The sequence below is a fragment of the Myotis brandtii genome, unplaced genomic scaffold, assembly GCF_000412655.1.
Source record: "Myotis brandtii unplaced genomic scaffold, ASM41265v1 scaffold72, whole genome shotgun sequence".
NCBI lineage: Eukaryota > Metazoa > Chordata > Mammalia > Chiroptera > Vespertilionidae > Myotis > Myotis brandtii.
In genome coordinates, this window is record NW_005370838.1 from 897,736 (window position 1) to 915,542 (window position 17,807).

At 41.4% G+C, this 17,807-nt stretch overlaps 1 protein-coding gene across 1 annotated transcript in view; it reads right to left on the reverse strand.

Annotated features, from left to right (window-relative positions):
* Positions 1-1,997: 1,997 nt before the first annotated feature.
* The window catches only part of DTD1 (D-tyrosyl-tRNA deacylase 1), a 163,794-nt gene continuing 147,984 nt past the window's right edge, over positions 1,998-17,807 (reverse strand). Inside the window, exons 6-7 of the mRNA XM_014530112.1 lie at positions 15,720-15,891; positions 1,998-2,543 (exon numbers count right to left, since the gene is read on the reverse strand). Of these exons, the coding sequence (XP_014385598.1) occupies positions 2,514-2,543; positions 15,720-15,891 (202 nt within the window). The 3' untranslated portion in view covers positions 1,998-2,513. The remainder of the gene's footprint in view (positions 2,544-15,719; positions 15,892-17,807) is intronic.

The window sequence follows — 17,807 nt, forward strand, 5'->3', positions numbered from 1 at the left end:
TTCTTCAAGAATACACATTGTCTTGTCCTTCCTGTTGACTATCTGACCCTTAGCTGAGCAGGAAGGAGGACTACAGGATCTAAAGAGGGTGGGGGAAGCAGCAGGCCAGCAGGAATGGGAACTCAGCCATAATTCAGCAGAGGGCAGAGACCATCACTCTGTTTTCTTCTTGTACCAGTGAGAGCTTTATCAAGATACTGGGGCCTTCGGCTCCTGCCCGGGGACTCCAAGAGCACCCAAGGCACTAAGTCAGTGACAGACAGGGCCTAAAAACAGTAAGAAAAGCTGAGAAGATAGCTCAGGAGGTGGGACAGCCCCAAAGGGGAGAGGACACTGCCCCCAATGCTAGGCGGAACCTGTGAGTGTGGCCTTATTTAAAAAAGGGGTCTTTGCAGATGTAATCAAGTTAAGAATCTCAAGATGCAATCATTCTGTATTTAGGGTGGGCCCTATATCCAATGACAGGTGTCATAAGAAAAGACAGAGGGAGATTTGCAACAGACACAGGGAGGCCATGTGAAGATGGAGGCAGAGATTGAAGTGATGTGGTCACAAGCCAAGGAACACCAGGAGCCACCGGAAGCTGGGAGAGGCAAGGAAGGATCCTCCCTAGAGCCTTGGTAGGAAGCACAGCCCTGCGACACCCTGATTTTGGACTTACCCTGATTTTGGACTTATGCTGATCAAGCCAACATCTATATTAATCAACGGATACATATTGCTCCTAGTTTTGTTCCTGACCCAGTGTCTTGTCCGTGTCTTTCAAATATTCAGTTTGGTGTTTTTCCCCTTCAGCTCTTCTTCCTTTCTGGTTTTCAGATCCGTCCACAAGTTGACACGTGGCACTACTCACACTACAATTTGTCTGAGCCCCTTTCAAATGAGATCCAGAAACTAGATTGTGGGATACAAGGGACTTTATCCTATTACCTCCATCCCAACATCAAGCACATTAGCTCTGCTCTCAATGCCATCTTCATTACCCATTACCACCAGGACAGGCTGCAGCTGTGGACAGCATTAATTGGTGTGGATAAAGTGTAATGGCAGGGAAATGTATGACAAACCTGTTCAGCAATTCTACAACCTTACAGCTGAGTTTTTTCAAAATTGTAGATTCAAGTAACTTGAAGGTGAATTCACTCTGTAAAAACCACAATAACTGAAACAGAAGAGCTGTCCATAGAGCTGGAGGAGCTGGCCAGGGGTTTGCATCTGGGATGTAATGATTTCAAATCCAGGTTTAAACTATCATGAATTATCCTGGACCATCTGTATCAATTCAGAATAAAGTAATCTGCCAAACCCCTTTCCAACTCCATATTCTAAGTACTTAATGTTCATCAGAGATGTGATTTGAGCTTATCTTTTCCCCATATTTTCTGTGTTTTTATTTGAAGTAAACAATTGGATCAGACTAGAGGGACTCAGATTTATTATAAAGGTTACAGAGTTTCTGCATTATAATAATGTCAGGAATGTCTCTTCTATAGTCAGGCAAGGAGTATTTCAAGAAAGGATAACTCTGTTTAATATAATCATTAATATATTATAAATAGATATTACTATTGACATCAAATAATGTCTGAAAATGACCACTATAACCGTGGCCCTCGTAGATTAAAATGAACTGAAAAACTCCTTGGCAGAATGTGGTTCTGTCTTCATATAACTGTGGAGATATTGGCTTGGATATATGGACAACCAAGCAATTCCAGGAGAAAGGGCATCTGTACGGTCTAACATGCTGAGGCCTTCCTCGGGCCTCCCAAACGTGGATAAACCAGATATGGCAGCCACGCTTGGCCTCAGTCATCTGGCCTTTCTGAAACTGGATGTCTTTCCCACATACACTCCCCTTTCCTGCCATCTCATGTCCAAGTAAAATGTCATCAACTACAAATTGCCATCGACAAGCTCTCACTGTGGAATGAGAGGCCTATGTGGGCCACTACGGGAAGGCCTTGTATAAAAGGGTTATTTGAAAGAATAACCTGTTGAGGTTTATCATTTTTTTTATTTATTTTTAGAAAAAAGAGGAAATTTACAAGATGCAAAGTTCTCACACAATACATTATCATTGGTGACAGTTCTCTTTACACCTTAACACACAGGCCCTGGCTTGGCCAGTGTTGGGAAGAACATGGACAGCATGAATGCATTTGAGACCCATCGTGGACAAGCAGAAATGAACCACAGTGTGAAAGGAGAACTCGATGACAAATGATGTTGAGCCCACTTGTTCCAAAAGTAAGCCAAGACATCATAGGAACTAACAAAACCTTCTTGTGAGGGAGGTGCAGGTGTCTGCCCTGCAGGGCACTATCCCTGCCTGGCAGCACGCATCTCCTCCCTTGGACCACAGCAACAACAGAAAGCAGCAATGTTCCTTTGGTGTGTGTTTCTTCTGCAGGGCTCTTCAGGTTCCCAATTTCTTACTTCTTTCTGCCTTTTCACAATTCAGTTCCAGATTCTTAAAGCAGTGTAGGTGCTTAGCATCTTTCATGAATTTTTCAGGATCCAGTTCTGCCAATGATAATGCACTAAAAAGAACAAAGATAAGACACATAACTCAGAAAGGTCCCAATACTTGCCTTAAAATCCTATTAAAAGTACTACTAAGCATATTAAAATAGCTGAAGATATCCTTTTTTCAAGTTCATACAATGAAAATAGCATGACAGGGTTTCACTTTACTGTGAAAAATCTGCCATGTTGTCATGTGTAAATTCAAATGCCTTCTCACCAGAGTTTCAACTTATTAGAAATTCATTCTTAGAGTTCAAAAAGATACCAAACCAAATATCTGGGAATTAAACAACACACTTCTAAGAGGCCTCTGTAGCAAAGAGAAGTCACAAGGCAAATTAGAAAACATTTTAAAGTGAATGAAAACGAAAGAAAACAAAAATATAACATGGAAAAATTGAGATACTCACCTAAGGCAGTGCTTGGAGGGAAATTCATAGCATTAAATGTTTATACCTCGGTTCTCAAACTTAATTCATTCTGGAAAGCTGTTCAAGAAGCGATTTGTTCAAAAATCGATTCATTTTTTCCCCATTAGAAATAATGTAAGTTGAATTAATCCATACTAGATCCCCAAATGATTCCCCGTTTTAACCTTTCTCATAGACAGTACATGTCTAATATACTGTTTAATCTATACTAATAAAAGGATAATATGCTAATTAGACCAGATAGACCAGACATCTTCCAGTCATCCTTCCGGACAAAGCCACGGTGGCAGGGGCCAAGGCAGAGGTGGTTAGGGGCAATCAGGCAGGCAGGCAGAGTGGTTAGGGGCCATCAGGCCAGCAGGCAGAGGCAGTTAGGGGAGATCAGGGAGGCAGGCAGGCAGAGGGGTTAGGGGCAATCAGGAAGGCAGGCACAGTGGTTAGAGGCGAACAGGCAGGCAGGCAGGTGAGCAGTTAGGAGCAGCGGTCCCGGATTGGAGAGGGTGCAGGCCGGGCTGAGGGACACCACCCCCCTCATGCATAAATTTTGTGCACCAGGCCTCTAGTCTATAAATAAACACTTCTTTTCTTAAATGTATTGAACCACCCCCTACTAGCCTTACACCAATCACTTTTAGTATTCAGTCCAGGGGTGTCTTTCAGGTCAATATGCAGCATCTTTGCTTGTTCATACATCATTGCCTCCGAAATGCTGTCACTGGCTAACTGCTTTTTGTTTATCCAAATCAATAACAGTTTTTCTACCTCTTCATTAGGCTGTGATCATTATTTCTTTCACATCCTTAGCAACATTAGTACCCTTGATGGCCTCTTTATGTTTTAAAATTGAACTAATGGTTGATTTCGCCAGCAACAAAAGCATTCTCTCTTTTGTTTGTTGCCTGAAAGACTGCAGTTTGGTTCAACAACCCATTTTTTCTGTGAACAACTTGGTGGAGAACCAATTGTTGGAGATGGGAGAAATGAGGTTTGACTGCATTAGGAAAGAAGAAAGCTGTCAAGCCAATAACCCGAGTTTTTACCTTAAGGAACTAAAAGAATAAAAGCAAAGTAAACTGAGAACAAGCAGAAGTAGGGGAATAATAAAGACAACAAAAGCAAATGAAATTTCAAACATAAAAACAAAAGAGAAAATAAAAAGATCAATAAAATCGAACAACCTCTTGCCAGACTAACCAGGAAAAAAGAAGACACAAGTTACAAAGTTCAGGAATCAAAGAGGCAACATCAGTAAAGATTTTATAGATGTCTAAAGGATAAAAAAGATGTATCTCAAACAACTTTATGCCCACAAATTAGAAAACATAGATAAAATGGACAAATTCCTTGAAAAAAAAATGCAAAGCCTCATTTCCAAATCCTTTTAACAATTAGGGAGGCAGAGAGGTGCCAGACTAAAGCATGGGGACGGGGAATAAACTAATCACTTGTTCTTGGGATATTTTCAATACTTCCATGCCTGAGGTATGGAAGGTTCTTTGGTATAAAATATCCAAGTGTCCTGAGATTCCCTCTGCAATTCTGAGGTTGCAACAAAAACCAGCTGGTCTTGCCAAGATTTGTGAGGCAGGTGTTTGTCACCCAAGAGTTCAACTAAATCCCAAACCTAACAGAGCAGTTTCTATCCCCTCAGATCTAAATCCTAAGAAACCTGAAACAACAATCAGAAAGAATGTCTGCACCCCTATGCTCAAAGCAGTGCAATTTACAATAGCTAAGATCTATAAACAGCACAAGTGCCCATCAGTAGATGAGTGGGTAAAAAAGCTGTGGTACATCTACACCATGGAATACTATGCAGCAGTAAAAAAGAAAAAAAGAAGAATCTCTTACCCTTTGAGACGGCATGGAGGGACCTAGAGAGTATTATGCTAAGCAAAATAAGCCAGTCAGAGAAAGACAAGTATCACATGATCTCACTCATCTGTAGTATCTAATGAACAAAATAGATCCAGACATATAGAAGCATGGAACAGACTGATGAATCTTAGAAGACAGGGGTGGGTGGGGAGTGATTAACTGGGGAACTTATATGCATATGTGCATAACCCATAGACACAGACAATAGTGTGGTGAAGGCCTGGAAGGGGCGGGAGGCAGGGTGGAAAGGGTCAATGGGAACAAAAGGGGGGACATCTGTAATACTTTCAACAATAAAACTGGAGAGCATTATGCTAAGTGAAATAAGCCAGGAAGTAAAAGAAAAACACCATATGATCTCACTCATTTATGGATAATAAAGAACATTATAACCTGATGAACAAAAAGATAGATACAGAGGCAGAGAAGCATTGAACAGACTGTCAAATTACAGTGGGAAGGCTGGGGATTATTGGGGGGGGGAGGGGCGGGGAGATAAGAGATCAACCGAAGAACTTGTATGCATGCATATAAGCATAACCAATGGACACAAGACACTGGGGGGTGGGGTGAGGACATATGCCGGGGGGGGTAGGGGAGGCCGGGAGAAGGTCAATGGGGAAAAAAAGGAGACATATGTACTACTATCTGTAATACCTTAAACAATAAAATAAAAATTTAAAAATAAGAAATAAAACCAAAAAGATAAATTTAAAAATAAATAAAAAGTAGATCATCCTGTCAAAAAAAATGATAAATTCTAATTGAATGTACTTCAGTAAAAGCAAAAGATTCTGATAATGGGGTTGCAAGTGATGGTGCCATGTCTGTGAAAATGCTTCCGGCTGCACTCAACACAGGCCACATTCTTAAGAAATTAATTATGAGCAGATGCCTCAATGGAATCAATAGCCTTCTAGTCTGAGTCCAGCCTGATACTGAGGTCCATGGGCACACACAAGAGAGGCTGACTGCGACTGCAGCTAGTCCATATTCTTTGGTTCTATCTGGACCCACACAAGGGACTGAAATTTCCCCCGAGGCCTGCTCTCAGCTCTGAAACTCACCCTTCAAAGTCCTGCATTACTTCCTAAGAGATATCTGAAAGACCACCCGGGCGTTAGAAAAGATGCAACGTAATTCCTGGAAACCATCTTATGTCCATTTTTAAGTCAAGAAAAGCAAACCACTTTTTCCTATATTTTAATCAAGATGCAAACACAAACCTAAGAACCTGAGGCCTATTATTCCCTCTCTCCTCTCTCCTCACCTGCAATACTAATAACTGAAATCCTGAAATCAACTCTGACACTGACCTTTGGAGAACTCCATCCTCCTGGTATAAATTAAAACTTGTGTTTTTTAACTCAAAATGAGCTTTGGTATCCTGCTTAGATTAAATATTCTACATGTCTTAATGCTTTGGGATAATCAATGTATGCTTTAGGTATTTGATGTGCAGGTGGAAAAAATAAGGTTTTACTATAGGGGAATAAATGATCTAAAAAATGTTCATGATATTCCGTTAAATTGTAAAAGCAGGTAACATTAAATAAACAGTATGCCTCTAACTTTAGAAAGAGATAATAGAATTAGCTGCTTAGAGAAAACGTTATAAAGGCATCTGCACTAATAAAAGAGAAACATGGTAATTAGCGTATGACCGCTACCCTTTTCATTGGCTAATCAGGGCGATATGCAAATTAACTGCCAACTAAGATGGCGGTTAACTGCCAACAAAGATGGCGGTTAATTTGCATATGTAGGCACAATGCAGGGAGGCGAAAGGGAAAGCAGGAAGAAGCCCCCTGCCACTGACAGTGATCAGGCCTGGCTGGTGATCAGGGCTGATCAGGGCCTTCCAGCTGCCTACCGGGGCCTTCCTTCCGGCTGCCAGCCAGGGCATCCCTTCCCTAGCTGCCAGCTGCCGGCCAGGGCCTTCCTTCCCTGGCTGCCAGCTGCCAGCCAGGGCCTTCCTTTGTTCCACGCTGCCCCCTGGTCGTCAGCGCATGTCATAGCAAGCGATAGAACTCCCGGTCTAACTCCTGTGGGGACACTTTGCATATTACCCTTTTGTATATATAGATATGAATCAGCCTATTTTGAGTTAGCCCAACAGATTGTTCCTGCCTTAATTGAATCATTATATTCTTTTGTTCAGAGTAACTGCTGACTGGTTGTAGTTTGTCAACTCCTTAAAATAACTTTTTACCTAGCTGAATAGTTCATGTGAAAGATTTGAACTATGACAATTCATTCTATCCTTTATTTTGATATCTGTTTCAAGCACATTTATGTATAACTCGTAATACTAGAATTATTTTTAACTACTTCAAATTTAAAAGTGACTGATTATATTTATCTTTGATACATGCCTTGCTCAACTAACAATTAAAAGTCAACAGTCCTGGCCCATGTGGCTCAGTTGGTTGGAGCGTCATCCTGACACACCAAAGTTGTGTGTCAGTGTACCTACAAGAATCAATGAATGAATGTATAAATAAGTGGAACAACAAATCGATGTTTCTCTCTTTCCCCCACCACCCCTTTGTCTCTCTCTCTCCCTCTCTCAAATCAATCAATAAATTTTTTAAAAAGAGGGAGGAAAGCAACAACAAAGAAGGAAAATTAGGTCAAACCTCATTCATCTTGGCTCTCCCTCACCTTCTCCCTCTATTTATTGTATGCCATTGATTTATAGTCTATGCCAGACTCTGGGTCAGGAACCAGAGACCATCCCTGCCCTCAAAAGTTCAAAGCCTTAAGGAGGCAGCATATTTGAGTAAACTACAAGAAACTAAGACAAACTGGCAAATTCTATTACAGACCCATATGAACTACGTACAGCAGTCATCTTGTGACTACTACAGACTTTAAACTCTGAGAGTTGAGGCTTGCACGTTAAGTGCAATCTCAAGTGCTGCTTTTTAGAGAATTCCTTTAGATACATTATGACTCAACACTGGAACCACTAATAACAGTATTTACATTCAAATGCCATGAAGCATCACCATATAGCATTTTAGTTAATAATTAGAGGCCCGGTGCACAAAATTCATGTACAGGGGGATCCCCTCAGCCCAGCCTGCACCCTCTCCAATCCAGGAAAAGAATGGGGGGCTGGGGGGGAGGAACAGATCATCCAAGACCTGTAGGGCAACTGCAACCGGTTTAATATAAACATAACTAGAATACCAGAAAGAGAAGGAAGAGAACACAGAGAAGAAATATTTCAAGTAATAATGGCCAAGAACATTCTAAAATTAATAACAGAAGACATCAAGGAAGCTTAGAGAACACTAAGCAGGAACCATACCTAGGTAAATCATATATAAGCTACAAAAAAACAAAGAAGAGGAAGAGGAAGAAGCAGAGGAAGAGGAGGAGGAGGAGGAGGAGGAGGAGGAAATCTTGAAAGAAGCCTGGGGTTGGCCTGAGAAGGGGAAGGCAGGAAGGTGTTCACATGGGACAGCCATGAACCTACCTACCTTACCTACAGAGGATCAAGGATCAGAATTACAGAGGATTTCTCAGAATAAACTATGCAAGCAAGATAATAGAATAAAATATTTAAAATTCTGAAAGAAAAAAAAAAACAATGATCTAGAATTCTATACCATCAAATTTATCTTTCAAAAGTGAAGGAAAAATAAAGACTTTCTTAGATCTGTACCACGAGAAATGCTAAAAGAAGTCCTTCAGACAGAAGGAACACAATATAGGTCAGAAACTTGGATTCACATAATGAAAGAAAGAGCATTAGAGAAGAAATTAAAATAAAATATGATCTACTTTTATCCTTAATTCATCTAAGAATATTAATAAAATAATAATAGTAACAATGTATTGGTTTATATAGCATATGGAAAGTGAAGTGAATGACAATGGTGTCAAGGGGTGAGAGGCAGGACATGGGAAATGCTTATATTAGGTACCTATAATACATGTGAAGTGGTACAGTGTTATTTGAAGGTGGACTTGGGTTAGTTTAAAATGCATATTGCCAACTCTATGGCAATCACTAACAAAATTGTTTTGAGTTAAAAAAAAAAAAAAAAACAACACCTCAAAGGCACAGCTAGTTTTATACCATGAAATACCCACACATGGGTGGGGCACAGGTATGAAAGTTAACACAGGGAGGCAAAGTGAAGCTCTGGGAATGAGATTCTACCTTCTACAGGGTGGGAAAGTAAAAAGTGATGGAATTTCCTTTTAATAGAACACACAACACACACACACACACACACACACACACACACACACACACATACACACACACACACATACACATACACACACACACAAACTGCTCTAGCTTATTAAAAAGAAATGTGCTCAGCTAAGACATGTCTTACTATTCAGATAAAGGTCAAGTTGAAAAAGCAAACAGATGGCAGCTTCCAAAACAATTTCCTTGTTTGTTCTCAAGTGTGTTGACATTTGAGGACAGAAATGTGAAGCGCTGCTCAGGAGTATGGGCCTCTCACACCCTAATGACAGCAGTTAAGTAAATACTCAAAATAAGCATTACCTGCAATCAAAAGCAGAAACCACATTCTTTCAGTGAAAAGTTGCCCAGTACCTTTAGCTGTGGGCCAGAAAGGGGGGAAACTGAGTTGCAGCCTCATAGAAAACCTCGAATCCTCCCAGTGATGTGAGGGAGCATGAAAAGAATGAGACAGAGGACAAAAGTAGAGGTTAATTTTAGCAGTTCCATGTCCATTTAATAAATAAGAACCAACATTTGTAGTGTGACAGAGAACTGTCGACACCATGGGTATGTCCTCTGAACCATTCAGCTTTTTGACTCATTTTCAAGAAAAACATGCCCAAGATCATAAGCTTCTCATTGCATTTTCTTTTGCCTTTTCTTTCTCTTTCATGCCTTGGAAACTCAGAGCTGCTCCCCATAGGACCTGTGAGGCTCCCCCTAGGGCTCTTTCTGTTTTTAAAGCAAAGCAAATGAAAACTACAGCTCCCTTCTTTGAGGTGGTGGGGAGCAGGGGGGGGGGGCGCTGCTGTTTTTCTGTGGAACAGAGAAAATACCAAGGTCACTTTCTGTTTGTCACTACATATTTAATTCAGCTCTTAGAGAAATCAACATTGAGTGATTTTGTGGGTCTACTAGGATGACAAATTTTATCAGAAGGGGCAACCAAAACCCATGGGCAATAAAACCCCCAAATATATAATTGGAGTAAAAGCTGTCCTTCAGTTTAACCACCTTCAGGATCTACAATCTGGGAATACAGCTAAAATCCCTGAAGTGGAGGTAGCACAGCTCCCCACTGGTCCTCAACTGGCATGCAGGCTCGGAAGACTCTTTGCTTACATCTATCCACGCCTGGATGTTAGCACCAGCCACCAATTGCTGCCCAATCTCTGGTTTGAATAATTGCAAGTGAACACCTAACTGTCAATAAATGAATGGTTTTCCTCCTGCAATTAGTCAAAAACCCAAACCGTACTACATAACTGTACAAAAAAAATGTGGCTCCTGCATTTCCATGGACCCATTCAGACTTCCTCACAAGCCTCCATCTGCTGAGTAGCAGCTGGATAAACCTTGAATGCACAGTCACACTGTCTTATGTTGGTGTTAAAACAGCTCTCGGAGTCCTCAGTGGCCTCTGAGGTCAGGTGGCTGGTGTGAATGAGCACCTGGGCCCTGGTGCACACCAGTGAGAGCACTCTGTTGCTCAGCAGCCAAAGGCCCTTCCTGGCTGACTTGGCCATACCTTAGCTCTCAGTAGCACTATGGAACTCTCATTCTCACCTAGGAAGCCAGAAGGAGGTGATTTCTAAGATCTGCAGGGACTGTCCGTACTGTTAAGAGATGAGGTCATGACCCCTCTGCCCTTCTGGTTAAAGCCGTTCCCTTATAACCTCTAGGGCAGGCCATATCACCTCTTCCACCAAGACCCATGGTCAGCCCAATGGACACCCACACAGCTCTCTTCTTCACCCTTCCCATGGTAGGTGACACTTTACATTAACTCCTTCCATGTCCTGATGCTTAAATGTCTGGTTGGCCCATCTACTCTGCTGCAGCATGTTAACCTGGATCCATTCTGCATAGCAGTCTCCTTCCAGAATTCCCACCAAAGACCAGAACACAGGCCCACATGGCTTCCGTTTTCATATCAACTTAACTCCCACCCCAAGAATTATGGCTTGCAGCAGGGAACCAGAACATCAAGTGTGGCCTCTGCTGTCCCTCCATCTGCCCCCTTCTCTCTCCCACCTACTCTTCTAACTTGAGGGCTTTCCTTCACCTCCCTTCTTGCCAGCAAGGGCTTCTCCCTACATCATTCCTCTTGACTCATCTTCTCCCCACATCTTCCCCAGGGCCATAATGATGATATATATGGCTGCAGTGAACTTGATTTACAGGGAAAAGGAAGGAAAACACATCTGTCTACTCTTTTCAAAACACTGTATCCCTTGAGTTTGCTTCTCCCAATAAGTTTGCTTCTCTCTGGCTAGTTCTTTTTGGGTGGTTTTGATGGTACAATAGTATAATTTACCCCAGGTTCTATGCTACCCAATCTTTACCATTTTCAGAATAAATACAATTAAAGATTTAAAATTTTTTCAAAAACTTTAGAGAAGCAAAAAATAGATATCTACAAGTTTATGAGAAATTTTGCCTCTTAAACTTGGGAGATGTTAGAAAGAAATGTCCACTTTCACCTCTTGCCCTTCTTTCTGTGTGCTTGGTTTTCTTACTACAAATGTGTCTTCCGGGAAGTTCTGTGACACACAGTTACTGTACATCTTCAATGCATGGAGCCCTCACATGTTTTTCATGCCCATAGAAATAGCTAAGAGACTTCCAGGCTGCCCAGTGGCCACAGGACACTGATGTCTATGGTATACTCTCTATTGGAATTATTCTGAGGCCAAATTCTTATGCATATGGAAAGCTATGTGTTACACTAATTTTTTAAAAATTCTATACTCCTCAATAAATAGATAAAAGATTTTTAAAGTATTGATCAGATGTAGATAAAGCAAAAACTCAACACATTAAATTTATAAAATATATTAGCAAGTTGATAAACACAATCAAGAAAGAAATCAACTAAAACTAGACAGATACATACAAAAAAAATGAAACTAGACCACTTTCTTACACCATATGTAAATATAAACTCAAAATGAATTAAACGCTTAAATGTAAGACCTGAAACCATAAAACTCATGGAAGAAAACACAGGCAGTAACCTCTTCGACATTAGTCTTAGCAATATTTTTTTAATATACTTTTCTTTGTTTCAGAGAGGAAGGCAGCAGGAGAGAGAGATAGAAACATAAATGAAGAGAGAGAATCATTGATCGGCTGCCTCCTGCACACCCCCACCAGGGGTAGAGCCCACAATCCAGGCATGTGCCCTGACTGGGACCTCCTGGTTCATACGTTGACACTCAACCACTGAGCCACGCCAGCTGGGTGGTCTTAGCAATATTTTCTTGGATATGTCTCCTCAAGCAAAGGTAACAATAACCAAAATAAACAAATGGACTACATCAAACTAAAAAGCTTTTGCACAGCAGAGAAAACAATCAACAAGACAAAAAGGCAACCTACTAAATGGGAGAATATATTTGCAAATGATATATCCAATAAGGAGCTAATAACCAAAATATATAAAGGACTTATATAACTCAATATCAAAAATAAGCAATCCAGTTAAAAAATGGGTAGAGGACTGAATAGACACTTCTCCAACATGGACATACAGATGGCCAATAGACACATGAAAAGATTCACAACATCATTAATCATCAGGGAAATGCAAATCAAAACCACAATGAGATATCACCTCAGACCTGTCAGAATGGCTATTATCAAAAAGTCAACAAATAATAAGTGTTGGCGAGGATATGGAGAAAAGGGGAACCTTCATGCACTGTTGGTAGGATTGTAAATTGGTGTTGTCACTATGGAAAACAGGATGAAGATTCCTCAAAAAAAATAATAAATAGAACTAGGTGTCCGTCAATAGATAAAGAAGATGTGGTACGTGTATACAATGGAATATTACTCAGCCACAAAAAGAATAAAATCTTGCCATTTGCAACAACATGGATGGGTCCAGAGAATATTATGCTAAGTGAAACAAGTTGGACAGAGAAAGACAAATACCATATGCATTTACTTATATGTGGAATCTAAAAAACCAAACAAATGAACAAAGCAGAAATGGACTCATGGATACAGAGAACAAACTGATGGTTGCCAGAGAGGTGTAGGTGAAGTGAATGGGCAAAAAGGATGAAGGGAAGTAAGAGGTAGAAATTTCCAATTATAAAATAAATAAATCACAGGAATGTAATGTACAGCATAGGGAATATATTCAGTAATATTGTAATAATTTTGTATGGTGACAGATGGTTACTAGATTTATTGTGGTGATCACTTTGTAAGGCATATAAATGTCAAATCACTATGCTGTACACTTGAAACTAATATAATACTGATGTCAACTATAATTTTTAAATCAATTAATTTAAAATAACAAATAAAAATATAAGCTATATAAAATCAAATATTTTTTAAATTTAAAGGAATCAGCCTGGCCAGCATAGCTCAGTGGTTGAGCATTGACCTATGAACCAGGAGGTCCCAGGTTTGATTCCAGGTCAGGGCACATGCCCAGGTTGTGGGCTCGATCCCCAGTAGGGGGCATGCAAGAGAAGCCAATCTATGATTCTCTCTCATTATTGATGTTTCTATCTCTCACTCCCTCTCTCTTCCTCTCTGAAATCAATTAAAAAATTTTTTAAATTAAAAAAATAAAGGAATCAACTAGGTGGCATTCGAATTTTTAAAGCCATTTTAAAAATACAAAGCTCTAAGGAACATTTGAATCTGTGTGTGTCTCTCCTCAAGTGTGTGTGTGTGTGTGTGTGTGTGTGTGTGTGTGTGTGTGTTTGGGTAGATAAGCTGGGTTTGGTTATTGGAAGATGAGTATATGTTTATTTCTTTGAGTTCATCATGGGAGTCTAAAATTTGAATTTTTTTAACTTGTTGTAAGGTCCCAGCTCACTAGGGAAGGGGCTATAATTTATGATCTTTACGCTGAAGGTGAAAGACCTGATGCTGTGCCCAGGTGGGGCCAAGAGAGTAAAAAAGCATGAAGGCTGGGCAGCTGGCCTCAGCCCAAGAAGGACAATCGGAAGGGAGTTTTCTCCTGAACCAAGGAACTACCCACTATGAAAATCTGGCCTAAGAGATAGCTCCCCTGGAATCATATTAGCCAGTCCTTTATCCTTCACTCGGGGAGCAGAAGCGGGTGCTGGATGTTCTCTCCAGCATGCTCCCCAAAGGGGACGGGAAGTGTGAGAAGCAGCTCCAGAAAAACTCCCCTCCGACCCTTCCCCTTCCACCCCAGCCTGCTGGACTATCCATGAACTGACAACCCATTCTTTCTGAGCTCTCCATTCTGTTCCTTTGGTCGTTTATGTTTGCAAGCCGGTTCTATTGTACCCAATTATCACTATGGGCTCTGTAATATACCTCAGTATCTGGTGGTGTGTGTCCTAAAGGACATTTCATAGATAGACTCTAACTTCTCCCCTTCATAAGGGAAAGAGAAGGCAGAAAAACAACTTACGAATGTTCTCTCTCACAACTGGGCATTTTCAGGACAAACCTGTATGCTGACTTGGTTTGAGGCACAGCCTATGAGCTGAAGGCTCCAAAATGTATGTCCAGACCTTGGTTTCTGCAACTGCCTCCACACTGGACTATCTGCCTCCAGCCTCACTCCCCAAGGCTGCTTAGAGTGACCTTTCAAAACTTGGTATCTGCATATGTCACCTGTACCTTCAAACCTTCGAACCACAGGATGAAATCCAAATTTCTGAGTTGCACACCAGAGCTCTATGACCCAGAACCCTGCTTCTCTAACTTCAGAGAAGCTCCCTAGACAACCCCCACCACTTGTACCCAACACTTCAGCCATTCTTCATTACCTCTGTTCTAAAACTCATCTGTCCTTGTCCCTCCCTCCCAACATTTGCACCTGCTACTTCCCTTCGCTTAGGCAGCTCTCTGCCCTTCTCCCTCATTTCCCCATTTCTACATGTCCAGTTCCAGAGTTCTCCCCTCCATGGAGCCTCCCGACTCCTCTCTCCACCCCACCCCACATCCCACCACCACCACCCCAATGCACCAAGCTGCAGCATAATTACTTCTGTGCTTCTCCCTGATCTTGAGAACTCGGACAAGAAAGAGGCTCTCAATAAAATGTTCACTAGGGAATGAACTTAAGCAAAGGGCCAGCAGGTGGCTGGATCAAGTTTTAGAGGCCTCTGATCTTCAAGCAGGGAAGTGGAGTTCATGTAAAATCACTGTGTGGACTGAGACGCATTCCTGGGTATGGAAGTGATGAGAATAAACACCCGTTTTAGTAAAAGTAAACTAGCAATGCCATGCGGGATGGAGTGGATGATGGCGCAACATTGGGCTGGAAATTACAGGAGGAGGCTGCTGCACATGACAATGGTCTCTGCTGAAGCTGCCAAGAGCAAAAATGGAAAGGAGGGGCCAATGTCGAGAATTCGTGTGATGCTCTAGCTGCTGGATCTGCGAACATTCTAGAAATGCTAATAGCAGCAGTTGTCAACTGTTATAGGCAACTGAGGAAGGTGACACACACACAACCTCCTAGGTGAACACCCCAGTCCATGGGTACCTGACTCTCCTGCATTTCGACTTTTCTCTCCATCCTCGAAGTCAGTGGATTTAAGAGAGCTATAGTTAAATGTCCATGAAATGAATTCGACCTCAAGAGTCATTCTGTTCTCTATTCATTGTTGTTTGCCCAAAATGTGGTAGGAGGGAGGCCTGCAGGGAGGAGACCCTCCTACCTGAGCTCCATCCGGCAGCCTATGGTTCCCGCTCAGACGACACGTCTCCCTCGGCCCCACTGCTGGCACTGCGGTCTTCTTTGCGAGGAGCGTTTCGTTCTTTGCTTGATTCAGAAGGCCCTTTGGCTCTGGTCTTTTCTTTCCTCTGCTGTTGTTTTTCCAGCTTTGACAGCTGATTATCAAAAGTAAAAAAAAAAAAAAAATTATTTTACAGATGTAAACATGTGCCTAAATATCCAAAACACCAATTACTTCACAAACAGCAACCATTGAAAAAGCTTTTATCGGATAACCTGGTGACCACAGTGGTTTCCCATGTGCCAAATTATACACAAAATGTTTATCAGTCAGGTACCTGCATCATTAACACAGATTAGCCATCCATGTGATCTCTCTCAGACTCCCCCCATAACTCAACTTGTCATGTGGTATTTGAGAAAAGTCAATCAACAGGAGCCCTACAAATGGAGAGGCTCTTAGTCGAATTTTTTTCTTTGATGTCGCTATAGTTTTTTTCTTACCAAGTTGTCTTCCCATTTTCTGTTTTTTAAAAAGTGATCAAAACACTCCACTATATGCTAAAGATAAGAGAGAGACTGTGAATAAAGTACGTTATTCAGACATCGTTTTTGTTCTTTGAGACTGCACTTGACTCATCCACAGCCAAAACTCCACGTGCTCCTACCAGGCTGGTGGTGGCTACACAGGGACACTGTCCATGGGAACCCACTCAGATGTCCTCCAAACCATCTGGGGACATGCCTGCAACATCCAACCCCAAAGGATCCTGAGTCTACTTCTCCCCTGGATATCTCCCCAAACTGTCCAAAGAAACCACAGACTAGATGATCAAAAGAAACTTAGATCATCAGACAGTCTGAGCAACAGCACAGCCACTCCCGAAAGGCCTGCTGAGACACGTGCCGAGAACACTGGCCAAGTTTTGACCCATGGAATTTTCTTGGACCAAAAAAGTCATCTGTAACAGTCCAAGGGACAGCAACACCCAGTTCCATCTGCCTCCCAGACCACGACTGCAAACATTTTCTGGTTCACATGGAAAGGAGGCTTTTCTCAACTGGTTCCTGCTCCATCTCCAAAGACAAAGAAAAGTCACCGTGACCAAGCCACCAGATCATCTCTATATTACAGAGAGACTTTGAGCTAAATCGTTAGGTAGATCAACAATCAGAAGCTCTCAATTTGGTCCAGAAAACCAATTTTATGGATAGCTGACGTGGGATGTTATCTTTCCCATTCCTTGTTGATCTGAAAAGCTGGGTACTAAACAACTAGATTGGTTAACATGCTAACTAGATTTTGTGAACGAAGACATCACTTCACCTTTGACCCACCAACTCTCCTTCCAAGTAACTTCCCTAGATAAATTCACACTCGCATGGGCAGGAAAGGCTCATAGGAATGTGCACTGCAGTGTTGTCTGTATTAGCAAAAACCTAGAAATAACACAAATGTCCACTGACAGGAGGATAAATAAATACAATGTGGTATAGTCACAAGAAGTAAAAGTGTAAAGCAGTTCTACATGTATCAGAATAGGTGAGTCTTTAAAATCATGTTATGTGAACTAAATTAAATTTCAGAAAGCTGTATAAAGCAGGATTCCATTTACACAAAACAACACTATGTATTCTAATGGGCTCATGCAGATCCAGTATGGACTGGAGAATATAAACCAACTTCAGTACATTAGTTAACTTTGGAGAGAAAGAGAAGAAAATGGGATCATAGTGGAATGAATATATATGGGCTTCAAGTGTTAACTTTCACTTCTATAAAAACACAACCAGAAACAAGATGGCGGCATAGGTAAACACCGGAGTTTGCTGCCTCGAACAACCACTTCAAAAATACAACTAAAAGACGGAACGGACATCATCCAGAACCACAGGAAGGCTGGCTGAGTGGAAATCCTACAACTAGAAGGACAGAAAAAACCATACCGAGACTCAGAGGAGGCGCAGTGCGGAAACTTCAAAAAAACTAAAAGACGGAACGGACATCATCCAGAACCACAGGAAGGCTGGCTGAGTGGAAATCCTACAACTAGAAGGACAGAAAAAAAAA